Below are 22,237 nucleotides of genomic sequence, written 5' to 3'. Positions count from 1 at the left end.
CACAAATTATACCGGTATTTCGTAGTTATTCACATTCTGATTCATGGCGTGTTCGCGCAGTTGATGGATCTACTCACTAAATGATTCATGCTTTTGGTTCAAATTCCGATGCGGTAATGCTGAACAAAATTCAGAACAGTTGAGACAAAACTGGAACTGAACGCGGATAATAGACTTTACATTCACTAGGAACGGGAACCGGTTCACTCATTCCAAACCAGCAGTTCAGTCGACATGTTCAAAACATTAATTATTATTATAAAAATATTCCCGACCATGAGACAGAACCCGGTACCGTTACAAAAATGACGCCCGAACACGGACACAAACACTGAACTATTAGTTAACAATCAGTGACAGTGAATTCAGGCGTGAGAACGGAATCATTAAAATACCTCTGTATCTATATAAATTCCTAGTATAAAATTGTCTTATTGAAGCATGACAAAATGGATCAAAATCGTGTTATTGTTGGATGCAACCAAGTCAAATAATGAAGAAATACAAACTTGACGTGAATCTTCGGAAAGTAAAATAGTAGATATGTGAGGAAACCAAAAAACAAATCGATGATAAGTTCGAGGTACAACTTGAATTGGTAAAAAGGAATGTTTGGTTAGAATGCGAACACACCTCTCAAGAGATAAATGCAAAGTATGAACAGGTAAACGACAAATAGGGGAATATATTAGTTAAAACAGTTGAAAATACCGAAAAGCTAGATACTCTTACGGATAATTTAGGCGTATGTGAAGAAAAGGCAAACCAAGCGTTAGAAGAAATTGAGTTGAACTGATTTTAGTTTAGCGTCCCTTCCAGCAGCGAGGCTATGAGACGTGGACCTACTGATTAACATGGAATCCGAACCACATGAGCTCCCGCCGGGAAACGAACCCGGGTCTCCCGCGCCAAAGGCGCGTACGCTAACCGCTTAGCCACAAGGGAGCTCTAGAAGAAATTGAATCTGTCGAGGAGTCTGTAACCAATTTCGAAAGTAATTTAGAAAAAGACGTTAGTTTTAGTGAGTGAAACTACACATAAATTAGAAAGAAATGTTGCAATACTACATCACAGGGTCTTTAGTTTCTCAGAATACAGTTCCTCAAGCCATAGATGTAAATAACATGAGCCAGTATATTGCTTCAATAAGTGATAGGTTGTCAGGGTTGGAAATAAAGGTGGATGAAACCAATCGCAGTTAGCTTCCTTAGTTGAGAGTGTTATTAAAGACGAGAAAAAACGTGACGTGTTATTTCGTGAAAGTAAGCTAGTTAGATCAAACATATTTTACAACAGAAGTAGTAATAAGTCAAAGCGTAGTGAGAAAGAAAGTAGTAGCTCTAATCAATCAGATTCTAGTTGCTCCTCATCTAGTGAGATAACTAAACTGAAAAAGCGAATTAAAACAAGGAAATCAAATAGGACTGCTTTAAAAAATGCTAAGCGACGAATATTACGTCATGGTGACATAGAAATGTTTCCCAAATTTTTAGGTTTAGATGATGGTGAGTCACAAATTTCGTTCTTAGAACAATTTGGGAACACGGCGCATTCGTAGATTTACCAAAATCTCAATATTTAGATGTTTTAGGGTTTATTTTTACTGGTAATGCACGGAAATGGTACAAATCAAGATTAGGTACGTTCCGCTCATTTTCAGACTTTAGAAAAAAAAATCAAAGCTCAGTTTGCTACCGAACAAATCATTCCGAGTAAATTGTCAGTGTTACAGTCTCATGCGTTTGATCCGAAAACAGACGGTACCGTCACCGATTTTGTTTTCAAAACATTTAATAAGATACGTGGTTTGTCATTTCCATATAGGAAACGTTCATTGTGAACAGAATTAAGCAATTGTTAAGCATTTCTTACTAGTAGAAGAAACAAACGAGAAAAAATGGCCTAACCCGGAAATAATTGCAACACAAATGTTTTTTTTTGTCTATCACTTCCAAATAGCGTTGCTAATAATATATTCAAAATCCGCTTTCGTAATGCTTGGGGAAAGTCCGCCATCTTGGATTCAATATGGCGGCCACACCGAGACATCGACTCACACTTAAATGACAATATCTACTCACAGATTTAAGCTGAAAACTTTGTTCCTGCGCCATTTTCAAGATGATAGCATACCTTAAGGGATGAAAGTTTGCATGCCTCTATGTACTACCGCCATATTGGAAAATGGCGGCGATTATTAAAAATATAGTTTCTTTTTAAATTGGCAATAATATTTTATTGGCAGAGAACTCAGAAACTAACAGAGATATGCAGAAATTTCTTGAAATAAACGTAAAAGCTCATGATCTTGGCTTTCCAACGAGGGTACCTATGTTCGTTTATCTTACAAAGTAACGGAGCTAGTCGAATTTATGTGGCACTTGGTGTGCGATTTTCGATAATATGACTTTTTTCTCAGGTTCCTGCTAGAAGCTAAGTAGACGCAGTATACGGATTGACCAGTAAATAATTGCAACACAAATAATTTTTGAACCAGGATGTGTAACAAGGTGTATTTAGCTACATATTAAAAATCTTCTACTCACCTCCTTGGGGAAAGTCCTCCGAAATTTCGTTGAAATATGACTTCTGAGATTTCGTTCAGATGTCGCTACAGACCGAGATAATCCATCATTGAAATGAAAGAAGATGTGAAAAATTGCTCAAAATTACGATATTTCTTCAGTCCTTGTTATGGTTAACGCTACATGTCTATTTGAAAGGCAAGAATTAAAACAGTGTAGCAACCTCTTCACTGAAAAAATTGTCCTCATCTTTACAAAGTTTACACCGTTTTCCACATTATCATAAGTTTCTTCCAGGCAATTGTCACTAATTTATATTAGTAATAGATCACGTTTCTGGCATGAATACTTCATGTCTCTATTGTTTTCATGTATGTGTATATATAATGGATAACAATTAAAACAGTGTAGCTATCTAATCATTAAAATGAATGATCATCTTCATAAAATTCTAGAATTTCTTTACACATTGCACAAGTTTCTCTCACATAATGCCCACATTCAATGTACAAACTATATCTATTTTGCACCGCATACGTGTATGCTCATACCTTATATGCATATTCAATACATAAAAACTACATTAATAACTAAAACTAATAATTTTCATTTTCAAAAACTTCAGTTTTGTCTCCCATTATGAAAATATTTAACCAGAAACTGGTCACAAATTGATGTACAAAACTGTCCATACTCCTTGCATCAACACACCATACTGACATAGTTTCCTGCGGATATGTATATTTAGTAAATGGCAAATAAGCAGCATACCAACCTAATTACTAAAACAAGTCGTCTTCATTGTCAGAATGTTCTGATTCCCTTTCGACATTATCACAAGTTTGTCCCAGACACTGTCCACAAAATGATGTACAAAACAGACCATACTTCTTGCAAGAACACTTCATGCTTATACAATTTCCATGACAATTACGATGAATGATTTCCATCATATTCTCAGGAGCAGGTTTCCTGTCCATCATCACTGGAAAATACATTCCCTTATGTAGTCGCCATCCCCAATCTTCTGGTCGCATTTGGGAGGATAGACTCTTCCTTTCCATGATTTGGTAGTAAACACGCAGAAAATGATATTTAAGTGCATCAGGAGTAGGGGGAAGGTTTTCTGGTTGTACAAAATCTGTTGCTGTACTGATTGTGCTAGAAAACATTCTTATTCTTAAAGCAACAAGAGATTCATCTTTCTTGCATTCGTACAGCCTTGTTGTTGCCTGTTCTCCAGCACGAATAATTTCTTCTTTAAAGGCATCTTTAGAATTAAAAATAGAGATGGATTTCTGAAAGGCCTCATCGGAATTAGCTAGTTGTAATGCCACTTGTTTTCCTTTTCCAAAAAATCGTGATGTTGTATCACAACCAAGAAATACATGGATACATGGAAGATTGTTACAGAGTTCGCCAAGGTTTGTTTTCGTAGATTTAATGTCCCAAAGCCTAGTTTCTGTTTTATAAAACAAAGCATTTGTGTTTGACGGTGATAGACTTAGGAAAAGAATGAGCAGATCAGTATAATTTCCAACAACACAAGTATCTTGGTTTCGTGATTCTTGAATAGCTGTGTTGACTATCAGTGTGTCAGCATCCCTGTCTGAATACAAAACTTGAAATCCAACAGCAGAAAGCTCCAAACCCAATTTTCGAATTAGTCTCTCCCTTTTCATAGAAAGTTTCATTTCTGGAGAAAGGAGCACTTCAGGAGCGCTCAAACCTCTAGTTCTCCTTAGGTGTGTGCAATTCTTTATCGATGGACCACTAATGTAACCATCGAAAATAACTGAAGCGTCACTGAAGTGTGTCTTTATGTAAGAAACGTAGGACTCAAATACTGTTTTGAATGTATGATTCACTGGCCAATTGACCTGGTAGAGCAACCACCCACCGTCAATCACATATTTACAAGACGTTGGTGTATTTGAAGGTGAACTTGTCATTTTCCATCAAGCATTAGCCAGTGCTGATTTATTTGCTGGTCGTAGATTCTCATAATCTTTAAATAAAGTTCTTGGAACAGAACAAAGCTCATAGGAGAAAACGTCTTCTAGATTCATGTTTCCTCTCATAGCAACAATTGCTAATCTTTCCAAAAGCTTGTTATGTTCCATACTGATTGATCCGGTACTCGTATGTATGGATTTCTTGTCTGCCATTGTAATGGCTTTATCCTTCTTCGAAAATATGAATGAGTCTGGCGAATTTTCCTTCATTTTCAGTAAAATATAAATATTTTGCCCAACACATTTTGCTTTATCAACATTGACACGATCTTGGGCAGTTAAACCGTTCGTAATATTAATAAGTTCCTCTTCAGTTCGAAACGGCTGACATAATGTTAAGAAATGAAGTATTTCTTTTTTTAGCCCTACTCATCCTCTTCAATGAAATATCTCTATGCTGGTTGGTGTGCTGCTTATTTGCCATTTACTAAATATACATATCCGCAGAAAACTATGTCAGTATGGTGTGTTGATGCAAGGAGTATGAACAGTCTTGTACATCAATTTGTGACCAGTTTCTGGTTAAATATTTTCATAATGGGAGACAAAACTGAAGTTTTCGAAAATGAAAATTATTAGTTTTTAGTTATTAATGTAGTTTTTATGTATTGAATATGCATATAAGGTATGAACATACACGTATGCGGTGCAAAGTAGATATAGTTTGTACATTGAATGTGGGCATTATGTGAGAGAAACTTGTGCAATGTGTAAAGAAATTCTAGAATTTTATGAAGATGATCATTCATTTTAATGATTAGATAGCTACACTGTTTTAATTGTTATCCATTATATATACACATACATGAAAACAATAGAGACATGAAGTATTCATGCCAGAAACGTGATCTATTACTAATATAAATTAGTGACAATTGCCTGGAAGAAACTTATGATAATGTGGAAAACTGTGTAAACTTTGTAAAGGCGAGGACAATTTTTTCAGTGAAGAGGTTGCTACACTGTTTTAATTCTTGCCTTTCAAATAGACATGTAGCGTTAACCATAACAAGGACTGAAGAAATATCGTAATTTTGAGCAATTTTTCACATCTTCTTTCATTTCAATGATGGATTATCACGATCTGTAGCGACATCTGAACGAAATCTCAGAAGTCATATTTCAACGAAATTTCGGAGGACTTTCCCCAAGGAGGTGAGTAGAAGATTTTTAATATGTAGCTAAATACACCTTGTTACACATCCTGGTTCAAAAATTATTTGTGTTGCAATTATTTACTGGTCAATCCGTATACTGCGTCTACTTAGCTTCTAGCAGGAACCTGAGAAAAAAGTCATATTATCGAAAATCGCACACCAAGTGCCACATAAATTCGACTAGCTCCGTTACTTTGTAAGATAAACGAACATAGGTACCCTCGTTGGAAAGCTAAGATCATGAGCTTTTACGTTTATTTCAAGAAATTTCTGCATATCTTTGTTAGTTTCTGAATTATCTGCCAATAAAACATTATTGCCAATTAAAAAAGAAACTATATTTTTAATAATCGCCGCCATTTTCCAATATGGCGGTGGTACATAGAGGCATGCAAACTTGCATCCCTTAAGGTATGCTATTATCTTGAAAATGGCGCAGGAACGAAGTTTTCAGCTTAAATCTGTGAGTAGATATTGTCATTTAAGTGTGAGTCGATGTCTCGGTGTGGCCGCCATATTGAATCCAAGATGGCGGACTTTCCCCAAGCATTACGAAAGCGGATTTTGAATATATTATTAGCAACGCTATTTAGAAGTGATAGACGAAGAAACCATTTGTGTTGCAATTATTTCCGGGTCAAACCGTATATTGCCTCTACTATACAGGCGACAGTTAGCATTGTTTCCAAATTTAAATTTTACTTTGTTTTTAATTGCCATACAAAACCTTGAAGCTTTGTATTACGACAGTAGGAAGTGGAGATAGGAATAACTTTCGTGGTAGAACTGTTCGAGTTAATCAGGTAGATGAAGTCAAAGGTAATGATAAGAAGTATAACAATAAAGGTAAATTTAAAAATGAAAAGTAGAAAATTAAGGGATCAAATCAAAAGGGAAACGGAAACAAGAATTTTCGTTGGAAAAATCATAAGAATGATCACGTTACAGGTATTGATAGTGATTAGGGTCAATGTACAAGTAACGATAATTACAAAGGTAATTACGATCAAACCATAGCGAATCAAAATGAAAAGGTTAGTTTTGTGAACGGTAACCATAATGAAGTCATGAATAAACTACAGTCAGTGCCTTCTTATTGTCAATCTGAACCACAATTTCCATATTTTAATCCAAAGGTAAAGTTTCCGCAGAATAAAGAACATAATTTAAACTAAGTACGCTCTCCAACGCTAGTGCGGTTGGTAGAGTTGGTAATGAACATATTCAAAGTGAAAATGCATTCAAACAAAATTCTCAACGCGAATTTGTTGTTATTGGTGAAAATGTAGTAAATGTGGTAAATTGGGACGTCGGTTCATCGAAAAGTAGCGATGATGGATCAAATTTTAGAAAATCAGTCTAGGTGAGCGGAGATAATGGTACAAGTCATGAATGAATCTATTGTTGCCTTATGCGATTCTGGAGCATGTTGCATTATTTTCCTTAGAGGCATGGAAACGAATAGCGTCTTTAATTTCCCATCCTCGCATGGGACCTGCCCATGTTTTGTTGGTGGATTTCTTCGGGAAGAAAAGAAAACAGGTGCAAGGTAAAACAGTGTTGTGTATTGAAATAGGGAATATTGCTTTTGACGTACGTGTTAGTTGTTTCCGATTTAAATACAGAATGCTTGCTGAGAAGAAATTTCCTTACTCAGTCTAAGGCTACTATAGATTTTGGTAGTAATTCTGTCATTGTTGAAAAGGAGAAATAGTAACTGTACCTATGATAAGTCATGTTGGTAATAAAATTAAGGTTGCTAGAATACTGACAAAGGATGAAAAACAGCAAAAGGTACATTTTGTTTTTAAAGTTGATAGAAGTAATGTAAATGTTGTCAGCGATACTGATAATGAATCGGAATGTTTATTTTATACTGAGAGGTTAAAAACAGAATGTCCCATAATAAATAATTTAGTTTGTGAGAAACGAAAGTTAGAAAAAGAATGGATAAATCATATTGAAACTGACCATGTTTACACTAAAGTTCGAAACTTTTGTAGTACTGAGGAAGGAATAAAGGGGTTGAATTTAGAAATTGAGAGTCCGGATAAATTTTTATCTGAATATTACTCACAAGAAATTTCGGAAATTGATAAAGAAATTCAACAATCGCATTTTAATATGTTATATAGAGTTGTAACTTGTAGTGGTAATGTTAATCAGACAGAGAGTGAATTTCTTTCTATTTCGGAAATTCAGGAAAAAGTTACTGAAGCTAAATTATCTGAAGTAGAAAAAGAAAGGTTGTTCAAATTATTGCTGAAACACGAAAATTTTTAATACTCCTGGTTGTTGCAATAAGTTTGAGTACACAATTGAGATAGACACGGATGAACCTTTGTTAAAATACAATATACTTTACCTTATAAATTCAAAGAAAATATTGATTCTCAAATAGACGAGTTGAGTTAAAATGTGGAGTTATAGAACCATGTGTTTCGAAACGTTCTCATACAATTTTTTGTTCCAAAGAAAAATACTATTAAAATGCGTGTGGTTGTGAATTTGACAGTTCTCAATTCTCATGTAAAAATAAAACAGCTGAAGGTAAATAAAATTGATGATTTGTTAAAATTCCAAGGTACAAAGTACGTTTCAAATATTGATCTATTAGGAAGTCACACGCGAGTTCCAATTTCTGAAAATTGTAGAGATTACACGGCATTTTCGTGGAATGCAAGAATGTACAGATTTACTTCCTTTCCATTTGGTTATTGTAATGGAGGCGGCAGATTTGTGGCTTGTCTGTGTTAGGTCATGCATTATTCGATAAATTAACAACATATATAGAAGATATTTCAGTGCCAACTTTTTCTTTTGGAGAGCAATTAGAGATTTTAGATTTGTTGTTTACGAAATTAGAAGCAAATATGACTATAAATTTTAGGAAATCATTTTGTAATATGACTTCAATTTGGTTTTGTGGTCACACCAAAAGACGTGGAAAAGGATCCGTCATACGATAAAACAATTCGAAAGTTACCACGTCCTAAAAATGTAAAAGAATAAAAACAAATTTTAGGTTTGTTCGAGTGGTGTTCAAAATTTTGTTTATCATTTTGCTCATTTGGCCAATCAGTTATTTGAACTTCTGAAAAAAAATAAAAGGTGGATTTGGATTGATGAATGCGAACAGTTGTTGAATCATCCGTTCTTGGATCATGATTTCTATTTAGTAACGGATAGTTCCTTAGTAGCGGTTGGAAATATATTGTTTCAGGAAATAAATGGTGAGAAACACATACTTGGCTTTTATAGTAAACTTTGAACACTGCACAACGAAATTTCACTATAACTGAACAGGTAGCGTATGATATTGTGACCGCTATACGAAAATGGGGAATTTATTATATGGTCATCCTGTGAAGCTTTATACGGACCATAACTCTTTAGTGTTTCTGAATATAATCCGTCATTGGAATTCCCGTTTGGCCGGTGGAGTCTTGAATTGCACGGATTTAACATAGAAATAATACATATTTCAGGCAAAGAAAACGTTGCTAACGACGCGCTTTGTAGAATAGTTCTGGCCGCTCCCAGTGAAATTGACATAAATAATTTGAAAGTTCTCCCTTCATTTTTTTTAGAAAATTCACACCAGTAGAGTTAGTCGAGAAACAAAAGGAACAGCCTGAATATGATAAGATTATAAGGTATTTAAAGAAAATGGACGGTCCTTATAGTAAAATTAAAAATGGAAATGTGGATGAGTTTTATAAATTAGGAAACGGAATCTGGTTGTACATAAACTTTCATTTTCCCTACAATTGGAGAATTTGCATCCCACCTTCTTTAGTAAATTTAGTTATTGAAGAAATGCATAACAACCGTGGATATTTTGGGTGTGAAAGGATAGTATCTTTTATTAGTGAAACGTGTTATTGGAAGTCAATGCGGCGAGATGAAATGAGTTAAATAAACGACTGTTTCGATTGCAAAAGAGTTCAAGTTGATACTACACCTCTAGTTAGACCTTTAGAATCCATACAGGTGGAGGCCCCGAGAATGTTGCTTTCGACTGATACAATTAGACACTTTGTGCCATCTCCTTCGAAATGTATATTCATACTTTCTGTTCTGGACATTTTTACACGATATCTTGTTCTTTATCCTATCGGAAATGACACTACGAAGTGTATAATTAAATGTTTAGAATCATTATACTTTGTGCATCTAGGAATACATTCTGCAATTCTGGCAGATAATGGAAGTTGTTTCGTTTCGAAAAATTTTAAGCAAAAGATGGAAGAATACGTTGTTAAAATTTTCTACGTGACTCCTTACTATCTTTCTTCGAACGCAGTTGATAGAATTCATCGCGAAACGAACAGATTATTTAAGTCGTTTTATAAGGACGATCATGAATCATGAGAAAAATTCATACCACAAGTTTTTGTGTTGTTCATTTACTCAATTTCAAGTAGTGTTGGTGTTAGTCCCGATAGTTTGCCTTTAAATATCAAGGCTGAAAAACCAATTTTTGAACATTTTGGTATCTTTCTAAATGAAACAAGTGATGACGATAGCGAAAGTTGGGATAATAAACTGGTAATGGAAGATTTTAAAAGAAAGAAGGTACTACGAAAGCGGACCGGAAGGTGTAACACACAACAGGAGAGTAGGTAAAAGTGAATGATTTGGTTTTCCTGAAACGAACAAATTTAAGTTCAGCCACTGATAAGAAAATTTCGAAATTCTTTCATGTTTTCAAAGGGACCTTAACGGTGTGTAGATAAGCCTTTAAATTCAGAAAATGTATTTTAATTATTGGATCCACTGACCAGCAAATCCATTGGTTCTCATTCTGTAAACCGCCTCTAGGTGTGGAAACCCACCAGTACAACTCGGAAAATCTGACTTGATTTAGCAGTATCACAATGTAATTTCAAACGAGTTTAAAGATTCAATTTGGAAGATAGTACTGAAACTGTTACTTGTAATGCATTAACTGCAATACCTGTGTGTTTATTCCAAAATGTAAAGTCACGCACAAATGGCAAAAGGATAATCGAAACTTTGAAAGATTGCTCGACATTGATAAGTACTTAGATTTCTTGTACTGTAAAAACTTATGGTCATCCGATGTGTTGGAATTTGCATTGATTAATCTACAAAACCCTTACTTGTTGAATAAACATGTTTAGACCAAGTAACATCATGGAAAAAAAAGAAGATAGTAACTTAAGTGTTTAAAGTTATTTGAGCAGGAATCTGTGACCAGCGATGCGAGATCCAGATGGCCGTTGATATTCTTTTCCTAATGGAAAAACCAGCTAAGCTAAATAATAAGGCATTGAGATGAGGTTCCGTCCCGCACTTTTTAAGTAAAATGTTTTTGTAATGCTCGAAGTTAGCAATTTCCTTATCCCCATCTTTATTATTTTGATTTTTAACATTACATTCTGACATTCACCCTCATCTCGGGGTTGGGATTGAAATTACTATATTACATGGGTAGGTTTCTTTAAATTTTAGCAAGGCAGACCCTGTCTAGTGGTTACAGAGTAGCACAACTGAATTATTACTTTGTAAAAAATTTAGCTGTGAAATTTCCTAAATTAAATCTCGACAAATTTGAAATATATATTTTGTTATATATTGTATATTAATAAAATTATGTGTTGACATTATTGAATACGAATGTATTCCATGAGGTGGAATTTACAGTTAATAGAAAATATTCTAGTATAATGTGAAAATATATAAATTTAACCATATTTCTTGTGTCATTAATATTTGGTAAGCCGTATAGTAATGTCTAATATAGTAATGACACTATGAGAAGGAAAAATAAAATGTTTATCTGTTATGATTCAGTATTGAGTCGTGAATTTTTATAAGAAGTTATTATTTTGTTTATTCTTAAATATAATATTGAGCTACTTTAATTTTGTATTTCTGTTGAAATGTGTAGCTTTGATTAAAAGGGCCAGAGTTACGCACAAACAAAATGGTAGGTGAATTATTTAAAAAAAAGGAGAAAAAACTGTTTAATGTGATGTTCACCATGTTTGAATATACTTTATTTGTATTTGCATAAGTAATGTTTAGCAGTGTTCAAGAAAAGAATTAATAATATAAGTAAAAAAAATATAAACTTTTAAATCATATAGCCGATTTCATGTACATGAATAGCCCATTTCGCGTTTCACGTTTCGACATTTCCAGTTATTTTCGTCAAGATATATCATTCAAGAACATTAAAGAAGATTACAATACATAAACTTAGGGGGTTCTGATTCTTTGGGAAGAATCATCGTCCTGTTGGCCGCCATATACAGATAAAAGGTTAAATCTCAAACTTGTACGGAATTAGGACATCTTCTGGTGAACTGCATGACATTCTGTTTCGTATAATCTGTTGCGAAACTTGCGTGAAGATGTGCATTAGTGTGAGTAGTTCTTCCGGTGCAAAATCATACTCTAATATGGGGATGATATGTGTCAAGAAACCATGAGTGAACTTGTAAGGATAAAGACGCCTCTTTGGTACACCCTGATTTATCAAATCTTAGGCAAAAGGTATAATTAATAAATTAGTGATATCATGTGTACAAGATGTATGACTTAGGGGTTTAGCAGTGGCGAAAGAATACAATTTGACAAGTTATGTATTCACTCTGACTGATGATGCGAAAATGAAAAGAAGGAACTAAACATCCCGGTGGAAAAATATCGTAAACATATAATAATTGTAAATGAAAGTGCAACAAAACAATATTAAACATTATTCACAAAGTTCAGAAAAAAGTGCACGATATAAGAATGTGAAACGTATTCGATTTTCGTAAACATTCGTGTTGGTGACCGTATTCGCGCGTTCGCGATCCCGTCGGTTTCGTGATCAAACATGGGCTAAATAAACTAATATTAATAAAATAGATGTAACATAGTAATATTTAGATGTAGATAGTAATATTTGGTAACTTGTAATTCATGTAAGTATCAGTGACAGTATAAGGGCAGTGAAAAGAAATGTCATAACGACAGCCATACAAATATGTATGTTAAATGAAATAAGGGTTGTTTAATAAAAGTGTTCTTCTCTCATTGCATGATTAGTTATAAGTTACATGAATGCTAATTTTGTATAGTTTGTGCTTTAATGTGAATAACTGAACGAAAATCATACCGGTATTTCGTATTATTCACATGCTGATTCATAGCATGTTCACGCAATTGAGGGATCAATGATTCATGGTCTTGGTTCGAATCCCGATGCGGTAATACCGAACAAAGTTCAGAACAGTTATGAGACGAAATTGAATTGAACGCAGATAATAGAATTTTACGTTCACTAGGAACGGGAACCGGATCACCGATTCCGAACCAGCAGTTCGATCGACATGTTGAAAACGAATTATTACTATAAAAATATTGCCCGAGCATGAGATAGCACCCAGTACCGTTACAACAGATGCAAGCAAAATGACAATTCTAATACCAAATCTTAATAGTAACAGCGTCACTATAAAGGGAAATATCCCAATGGCGGTTCTAGAGGAAGGGCACGAAATCTCTTTTAACGCCTTAGGAGAACCAAATTTTCTAGAAAAAGCGTATCAGTTTAAAAGAAAAGAAGAAACTGGAGGACGCTTAAAATACACGGAAAAACTTTTCAATAAAGAGCTCTTTGCCGTCAACCCCAACTTAGACGAAAAGCAAAAACAAGAAGTTTATGAATTATTTTTCAAGTATAGGGATGTTTTTACGTATGCTTCTGACGACACTCAACATTTTAGGAGATATGTTCATAAAATTAGGATTTCTAAGTATGCTGTATTTCACGACTTTATTTATCAACACAGTCTCCTCCAAGAGTGATACATTCATCCCAATGCTACTCTCACATATCGGTGCCTTTTTTTGTGGAATGATTTGTCTTTAAAATAGGCTTCAGTTTCGGCAATCACTTCTTTATTGGGACAAATCTCTTTTCCTGGACCATTGCTTTTAGGTCTGCAAACAGGTAGTAGTCGCTGAGAGCCAGAGCCGGAGGGTACGGTGAATGGAGAAACAATTCAAAGTGGATTAGTTCAATTTTGCCATTGTTGTGGTCGATTTGTGACACAGTTTATTTTCTTGGTGAAAGAACACTCCTTTATTTCGTGTCGGTTTTTCGCAATTTCTTCCTTGAAACGCAACAATAACACCATATAATGTTCCCTATTGATGACTCATCCTTTCTGAAAGTAATCGATGAATAAAATACCATATGCATTACAAAATACGGAGACCAAAACTTTACTAGCTGACATTTGCTTTTTTGGTTGCTATGGCCGGTTGCTGTCCAGTCAACTGACTGCTGATTTGTCTTTGGTGTGTAGTATGGATCCATGTTTCATCAATTACCATACACAGCATGGAAGAATCCTTCTTATTGCGATGAAACAACCCCAAACAGACCTCTGAACCGTCGACACGTTGTGAGTTTTGGTTGACTTTGAGCACATCCTGTACCCAGTTCGGACAGTTCTCTCATGAACAAATTTTCATCCAAATGGTGAACACACTGCATTCTCATATATTTAAAGTGTCAGCTATCTCACGCAACTTCACTTTACAATGGCCAAAACTATTTTACTCATCTCTTTTTTCGTTTTGTGGAACAAATGCCGATTTTGGGCAACTAGAGCATTTAGCTGTTCGTATGGCCAAATCTAAATTCATCAAATCATTTCTCGATCATTTAACTCTATGAAGCAGAGTCCGATACCACTTGCCAAGCCATTTCTTTGCTTCAACGGTAAAGCAATGTTTTATCAAGAAATGAATTCATCCTTTTCCATTGTTTTGAAAATTACAAAAGTTGCGTCACTAAAGCCACTGTAACTTGTGAACTGAACACCAGATTGTTATGATATCGTGACATGTACTATTTGAAGGTTAGTACTTCCTAAACCTCATATTGGTCTGTGAATAGTGGCGACATCTATGTCATCCTACAAACTAATTGAGTGATGAATTAAAGGGCGTTCATGAACTTCACATGGGGTTAGGCCAGGCCATTACTCACATTGTATTTAACCACGTAACCGGATAAATGGAAATGTGCATCCTCAGTCATTATGAGTCTCTCTCGAAAGATCCGATGTTCAATCCAATCAGTGTTGCATAAGACAAACGAAGTTGAAAATCAACTGTATTCAACTTGGGGATATCTGAGGACTATAAGGAAACAAGCAGAATACTCTTCTCAGCATGCTGCGCAATACTTCTCCGTTCACAGCAATTTTTTTTGACAACCTTCCTGCTAATTTTCCTCCGCTGTTTGTGGTTGAAGCTCTCACACTTTCAGCGGTTTCTTCACTATAACGTACCTACTAGTACGTTTAGAGTCCATTACACTGCATCTGTTTCTATGGAATTCAACATTTTGCTGAAATGATTTTCGAGGAGCTGAACACATGCCAAACCTATTGTGAAAGTGATAACTGAGTAATTGTTAGGAAAATAAAACTCAAGTTTTAAGGCTCGCTCTTCTATACTCCACTTTCACACGTTATATCACTAAATTTTGCAAATATTGGGTCATCTTAACCTTAACAAAAAAGAAAAAAATAGTACCACAAAACTTGAAAAATAAATGTGATCATTATTAATACATAAAATTCTATATAGGGTGGCAATTAATAATGACCACATTCCAAAAGAAATTTCCTTAACAGCATTAATATAGCACATGGACGCTTAAGTAATAGCTGAGTTCATACTGAACCCATGTTTTAGTAGTTGCGTAAGGACATACCATAATGGCTGCATGAACCAAAATGAAATGGCAATGTGCAAAAGAATAAAGAGAAAATATATATAAGTAGTGGATGTTAAACTAGACGTAATTATAACATATTCTTAAATTTATTTAATTACCATATACAACTACTAATAAGAAGAAAACTAACTTTTTGTTTGCAGTAAAAAAAAGTACAACTCACCAAATTCCCATCAAGCATCAATTGGTGACTAACGATAAACGACATTCACAACCTTAAGGCATAGAAATAAAAGTAACTAGTACATCATGCCAACGGAACAAATATTAATAACAGTTGATTTCTGAATACATTGCTTGGTAGTCCATAATAGCACGGAGGGATCACGGTAGTAGAGCGTTCACCTCTGGTGGATGGGGTCCTGGTTCAATCTCAGCTCGAACCAAGTGTACTTTATGGTACACAAACAACGTGTGAATGGATTTCCTCGGGGTTCTCCCGTTTCCTCCTGCAAAAGGTGGAGAATTTTGTCACTAACAAAGCAGAATAACAACTGATAATACATGTAAACAAGAAGTAAAATCCAGAACAGAGCAGAAAAAGAAGGCATTTGAAGAGAAAATCTGTACCCACAATAACTGACGAAAAAGCAGACATACGTATATGTATGGAGCGGGGCGTTGTATGGATATAACATGTGGTTACTTGGAAGAAAACAAAAATGGAGAATGAAAGCATACAAAATGTGTGTTATAGAAAGACGCTGAAAATTAGATGGGTGAATAAGTTACGAAATGAAAACAAGAAAAGAAATGGAAATGGTAAGTGAAAAAATGCAGTATATTCAAGACCACTTCGAGAGGAAAGAACAGAATGATCGTACACTTTTACATGAAAGAATCAGACTCTTAGATATAGACGAAATGATAGAAGGAAAGATATCCTGAGCAACGCCGCGACTAAGATATATCTACCAAATAATAAAAAATGGGGGAAGTAAAACTAGAAGTAAATGAAATTAGGTCCAGACAAGGAAAATTTAAAGAGCTACAACAAATCGAGAGCCTGCTGACCCAAACTCTTGAACAAGCTCCGCTGAACCACACGGTAATGTTAAATAGGCATTCTATAGCATCCACCAGTAAATTCATTACATATGGATAAATCCGTTGTTGTTTTTAAACTAATACAAAAAGTACCGTAGAAACACATAATTCATACAATTGAAATCATAACAATAAATATATATGTGTAACTAGGAATACAATATTTAAAACTAGGATATACCAACCTGATTTTTGAATTGCTCAAATCAACATTTTTAGTTCCCTTTACACTTTCGTACGCAGATCTACAACTTCCTCTCTGATATCCTGACTCTTCTTTACTGTTGAACTTGGTTTTCCACAGATTTCTAACAAAAAGATCTGCGTCCGCTATTGACAAACGTTCAATCACACATACTGCTCTTGCATACAATTTCCAATCATAAGGCACATAATTTGCAAACCTGATGCTAGACTTTATGGCATTTTTTACATCATATTTCTCTACAATTTTAGTTTTCACAATTTCATTTTTCAATGGGTCATTTAGAGGTAACGTAGGAACAGTTGCATAAATACTATACAAATCCATCGCCATGTTCTTATCCTTAATTGATCACCTGAGACTTCACTATATTGGAAATATTTAAAATAATCGAGTTTCGAACGTCCATTTTAATTTTTAATATTTGTAAGTCTCGGTATTCGAATAAAGCGTAAGAAATAATTAAACCTGAAAAATAAGAAACTATGTAAACATCTAAATAATAATAATAATAATAATAATAATAATAATAATAATAATAATAATAATAATAACAGAAGTTTCTAACTACATAATTTATTAAAACAGATAATGAAGATAGCACAACGCCAGAACAAACCTAAGAGAGAGAAATTGCTGATCGAAACAATTTGATAAATTAAAATGCATAACAGTCTCACAAGTAAACCTTACGTTTGGGTGAATCGAGTTGCTGACTGAGACACATATGAGAAAGTAGTACTAAATGTAGTCAGTATTTCAGTGAAGTTGTAGCTGCGAAGCTCCAGGGGTTTAGGAGATACAGCTACCAGAACATCACATGGAAGTACACAATAGTCTTCATAGTGTTGGAGGTAAAATCTCTGTAAGAATTTTGTAACAGCAAAAGGTGAATAACAAATATATGGGTACATATTAGGACTAAGGAGAAGTCATATAGTAAGGGTATACCTGACGGCGGCCATCTTGAAATCCGCCATTTTGAATTAAGGTTAAGTTTTTAAAATAGGAATAGGGTCATGTGATACATGATTTAAGGCGCAAATTTAATCAGAAGAACAATGGTGACGTTAATTTTGATTTACGCGCAATTGGTAAAAAGTTACAGGGAAATTAAATATTGTTGCACCATATGTATTAGTCCTTTACCCCATCTTGTAAATTTTGTGTTAATGATAATAATTATACAAAAAGCAGGTGGATAAATATTAGGTCTATGGTAAGAGTTGCCTTGATGGCGGCCATTTTCAAATCGATTGCCTCGTTAGGTGTGCTCACTGTGAGCAGAGCATTTGTGCAAGTCATGCACTCTTTTCTGAACTACATATTGATTGTACTAATTGAGGACTTTTCTGGAAGAAAGACCCAAGTTCAATTATGACTCAATTCCACTTTGGTCATTTTTCCTTAAATTAGCAGCTTGTTTATGCGATAACAAAAGCTGGTTAATGATAAAGCAAAAATGGTTATACCGTTGGATTTATGGTAAAATTTGCTATTAATAAGGTGTCACTGTTATGCGTTTTGTTTAAAACTTTTGTCTGTTTCAAAATGACGGATTTGAACATGGACGCCATCAAGGCAACTCTTACCATAGACCTAATATTTATCCACCTGCATTTTGTATAATTATTATCATTAACACAAAATTTACAAGGTAGGGTAAAGGACTAATACATATGCTGCAACAATATTTAATTTCCCTGTAACCTTTTTACCGATTGCGCGTAAATCAAAATTAATGTCATCATTGTTCTTCTGATTAAATTTGCGCCTTAAATCATGTATCACATGACCCTATTCCTATTTTAAAAACTTAACCTTAATTCAAAATGGCGGATTTCAAGATGGCCGCCGTCAGGTATGCCCTTACTACATGACTTCTCCCTATTCCTAATATGTACCCATATATTTATTATTCACCTTTTGTCGTTACAAGAGGTCTTAAAGAGCTTTTACCTCCAACAATATGAAGACTACTGTGTACTTCCATGTGATGTTCTGGTAGCTGTATCTCCTAAACCCCTGGAGCTTCGCAGCTACAACTTCACTGAATAACTGACTACATTTAGTACTACTTCCTCATATGTGTCTCAGTCAGCAACTCGATTCACTCAAACGTAAGGTTTACTTGTCAGTATTCGCCGGTCAGAACAGGAAAACTAAACAAAATTTGTTTCAGCCAAGTGTTTACAAATTCCATTTTGAGTACTCTACCCTTTTTCAGGTTTATTACATTTCTTTATTTCTAAGATTCTATAAGGCGAATTTTAAACATTTTTCTTGTATATTTTTATTTGTTTTTTGGATTACTACACGCTTAAAATATTTTTATTTTCTGTTATATTGGGATAGGCATGATTTCTTTAAAATGTTATTCAGCATATATCTTCGAATTCATAAAGAAACTGCTCAACAGAAAAGTATTTGTTCTTTTAACAGAAACCGAGAAAATTCCCCTAATTCCCCTCCTTTTGTCAATCTTTTACGCAAACGTGCCAAGAAAAGAAAGTTATAGAACATATTAGGGTAGTATTAAAAGTATATGCCACAAATTTTATAATGTGCCACACACATTCCCTTTCTGCACGCACCAACTTAGATACTTTGGTAACCTATACTCACAACCTAGCCTAGCCTACTCTGCTCTACCCTCCTAACATAATCCTACTTTACCCTATTGTACCGCTGGTGTGTATTTTTTGAATTGTTTTCATGTCCAATCTTTTCGAAGATATTGTTAATCTGTATGTAACTAATTACAAATGTGTAAGATATATATATATATATATATATATATATATATATATATATATATATATATATATATATATATATATAAGTGCAGAATCTCTTATAGAGTAATTTAAGACTAGGGAAATAAAAAAAGCGTGCAGATAGACAATATGTGTGCAAAACTTATATGACCTTTCATCAAATGCCATAAAATTACGTATGCAAAAGAAACACTAACTAGAGCAGAAATTAATAACAACCTAGGCTAGATGGTCGCTAACAGGCAGAGATAATATCTTATTACGTACGGGCTCGAGTTCAGCAGTGGTGGAATGGTGGAGTGAAATGGTGGAATGAACAAAGTGGGCGGAAACGGGACAATCCCGAGAAAACCCACGAGCACGGTGTTTGTCCACCACAAAGTCCAAACGGCGCGAGCTGGGATCGAACCAGGGATCCCAGCACCGGAGGTGAACGCTCTACCACTGAGTCACTGCACCCCCTGATTTTCGCAATATAGTTTCAAAGACCTGCGTGTTGAAACGACGTCTAGAAAATAGAGAAATGTCCTTTCTTTCTGAAAGGTCCTGATTTAATTTATTTGCAATACTACAATATTTCCTTCTTTACTTACATTTCCAATCACAGGTACTTTTTGTCTAAATAATAAACTGCTGTTTTTGAACACTCTTCAGAAGGAGAACAATCAACAAACCATTGGTTTGCAATACATTCTTCTCAATAAATTATCCTTGTTGAGATGTCGGTAAGGTAGCAAAGGTTTCTTATTTCAAGATACGATAGTGATGCCAACAAAGTTACGTAGGAAGTTCCCTCGTGCCGATCTAAATTTCGCACATTCCTAAAAGAATAACACGCTTTAGAAACCTATTAAATAAGAAAAAAATAATTAGCCCTACACAAAATTTCACTGTATGTTCACAAAAATTATCCGCAAGCGCAAATAATAATTACCTGTTTATTAATTATAATACAATTGAAATTATTTTACTATATTATCATTATTTGATTATAGTACAAATGAATTTGGTTTGCGCACTAGCGACTTATTGAGCGGAGTTACTTCGCTTTCTTCAGTAGTGTTATTTGCCTAAGTATATTTGTGTGAACAGACAGAGAGCAAGGTACAGCCTGCGATAATTCTTTATAGTTTAGTCGTGACTATATTATTTTTCGAGATGCCTCCAGGACGGAAATATGTCAGAACTATAGTCTCTCTACCGATTTATTAAGAGAGAGAAAACAATGATGCATATTGTGAAAAACGTTCAGCTCAGTTTTTCATTGCCAAGAATGGGAAATCCGAGAAACAACGTCATCCACAAGCGGGGAAAATAAAAATACTGGTCAATTCACCTGCTTCTAGTCCAATGGTTTCTACATTTTTTCGAAGGATTTTGGACAGAATGAACAAATACTCCCGAAAGCAGAAGCATATTTTACGTTTCACACAGTGATGCATAAGGAGTCATTTCATTCAACAGACACTGGTTCTGAGCTCATCAGGAAGTGCTTCGAACCTCAGTATTCGTGTTTAAGAACAAAATCTGAAGCCACCGTAGTGAATGTGATTAGCCTTTTGGCGATCTCAGAAATGTAGAAATATTTAGATCAAGTAAAATCGAAAGTCTACGAAACTGTTGCCATTGTTTGTTCGTTACTTTCACCTTCTATTGGAGTGAAATTTATAATTCTTGAGTTTCAAGAACACGGTGGTGAAACGTCTGACAATCTTTCCACATATATTCTACGGACATTACAGAAGAACAAAATTGAAAGTAAAATAGTGTGTTTGTGTGCTGCGAATACGTACTCCAATTTTGGAGGTGCAGCAAGGAAAGGTAAGATGAATAATACAGTATTCTTCAGAATTGGTTTAACGAGAAAATTGTGGTTGCCGGTTGTTCCTCACATATCGCGGATAAGTGTATAGAAACCGCTTACCAACTTGCATCGATAGTGTGGTTCAGAAAATGTATTTATACTTTTTACATATATGTCACACATGAAACTACATTGCGTGAATTTTGTGACTTCGTGGGAGTCGAGTACCCGAAACTCCTTTTCTTCAGGCTTTCTTTGTGACAAGCTTTAGAGCCTTAAAACAGTATTTTCTATTGTGTCCCACAATCATTGAAATTTATTCCAATGACCCTTTGTTTAAAATACGTCTATTTTATTCACAGCCAGGTATAGGTTTCTAGTGATTTTGTTCTTTTTCTTGAAGGTCAGTAATTGTTGTTGAAGGTTCAGTATTGATCTCTGAACTCAAAGCAAAATTGGTTGTCAGATATAACTGTGCTTTTCTTCCTCTTGTTCAGTCAAATGAAAAAATATAAAAAAGGTAGTATTTGCATCGAATTTTAAGAAATATGTGTGTTCAATTTATTCAACTTCTATTGAGTATATTGAGCAGTGATCCACACCTTTCGCAAACAGTAACGTTTTAAAGTGGAGAAGACTTTACCAAATAATTGAATGGGATAATGTACAGAGCAGTTTGAAGTATGTTAATAAACTGTCAGGAAAAGACATGAATTATTCCTACCTGTTTAATGAGATTACAACTGTAAAGAAGTATGTACTGTTGAAAATAATTAAGAATGAAACATTGCTCAAATGTTGGTAGATTTAAGATGAAGTGAGTTGTGCAAGCATTTTAAATAAAATTTCATTCCGTATTCCCAAGTATGTGATACTGCGAAGTTTAGTATGCACCTCCCTGCGAAGAACTCCAACTGAGAGAGTATTTTCTA

At 34.6% G+C, this 22,237-nt stretch overlaps 1 protein-coding gene across 6 annotated transcripts in view; it reads right to left on the bottom strand.

The window, feature by feature from the left end:
- LOC145692637 (uncharacterized) overlaps window positions 1-22,237 on the bottom strand; it is a 59,713-nt gene that overhangs the window by 10,572 nt on the left and 26,904 nt on the right. For 2 of the 6 annotated variants that reach the window (XM_081767993.1, XM_081768019.1), the window contains 2 exons: window positions 20,095-20,322; window positions 16,705-17,192 (listed from right to left, as the gene is read on the bottom strand). In XM_081767993.1, the coding sequence (XP_081624119.1) occupies window positions 16,705-17,057 (353 nt within the window). In that variant the 5' untranslated portion in view covers window positions 17,058-17,192; window positions 20,095-20,322. Of the gene's footprint in view, window positions 1-15,635; window positions 15,922-16,704; window positions 17,193-20,094; window positions 20,349-22,237 lie in introns of all 6 variants that reach the window. The other 4 variants (XM_081767985.1, XM_081768009.1, XR_014132625.1 and 1 more) reach the window with 3 other exon arrangements.

The sequence above is a fragment of the Thermobia domestica genome, chromosome 1 (genome assembly GCF_964235325.1).
Source record: "Thermobia domestica chromosome 1, izTheDome1.hap1.1, whole genome shotgun sequence".
Lineage (NCBI taxonomy): Eukaryota > Metazoa > Arthropoda > Insecta > Zygentoma > Lepismatidae > Thermobia > Thermobia domestica.
The sequence above is the reverse complement of the archived record's forward strand: the minus strand, read 5'-3'. Positions and strand labels throughout refer to the sequence as shown.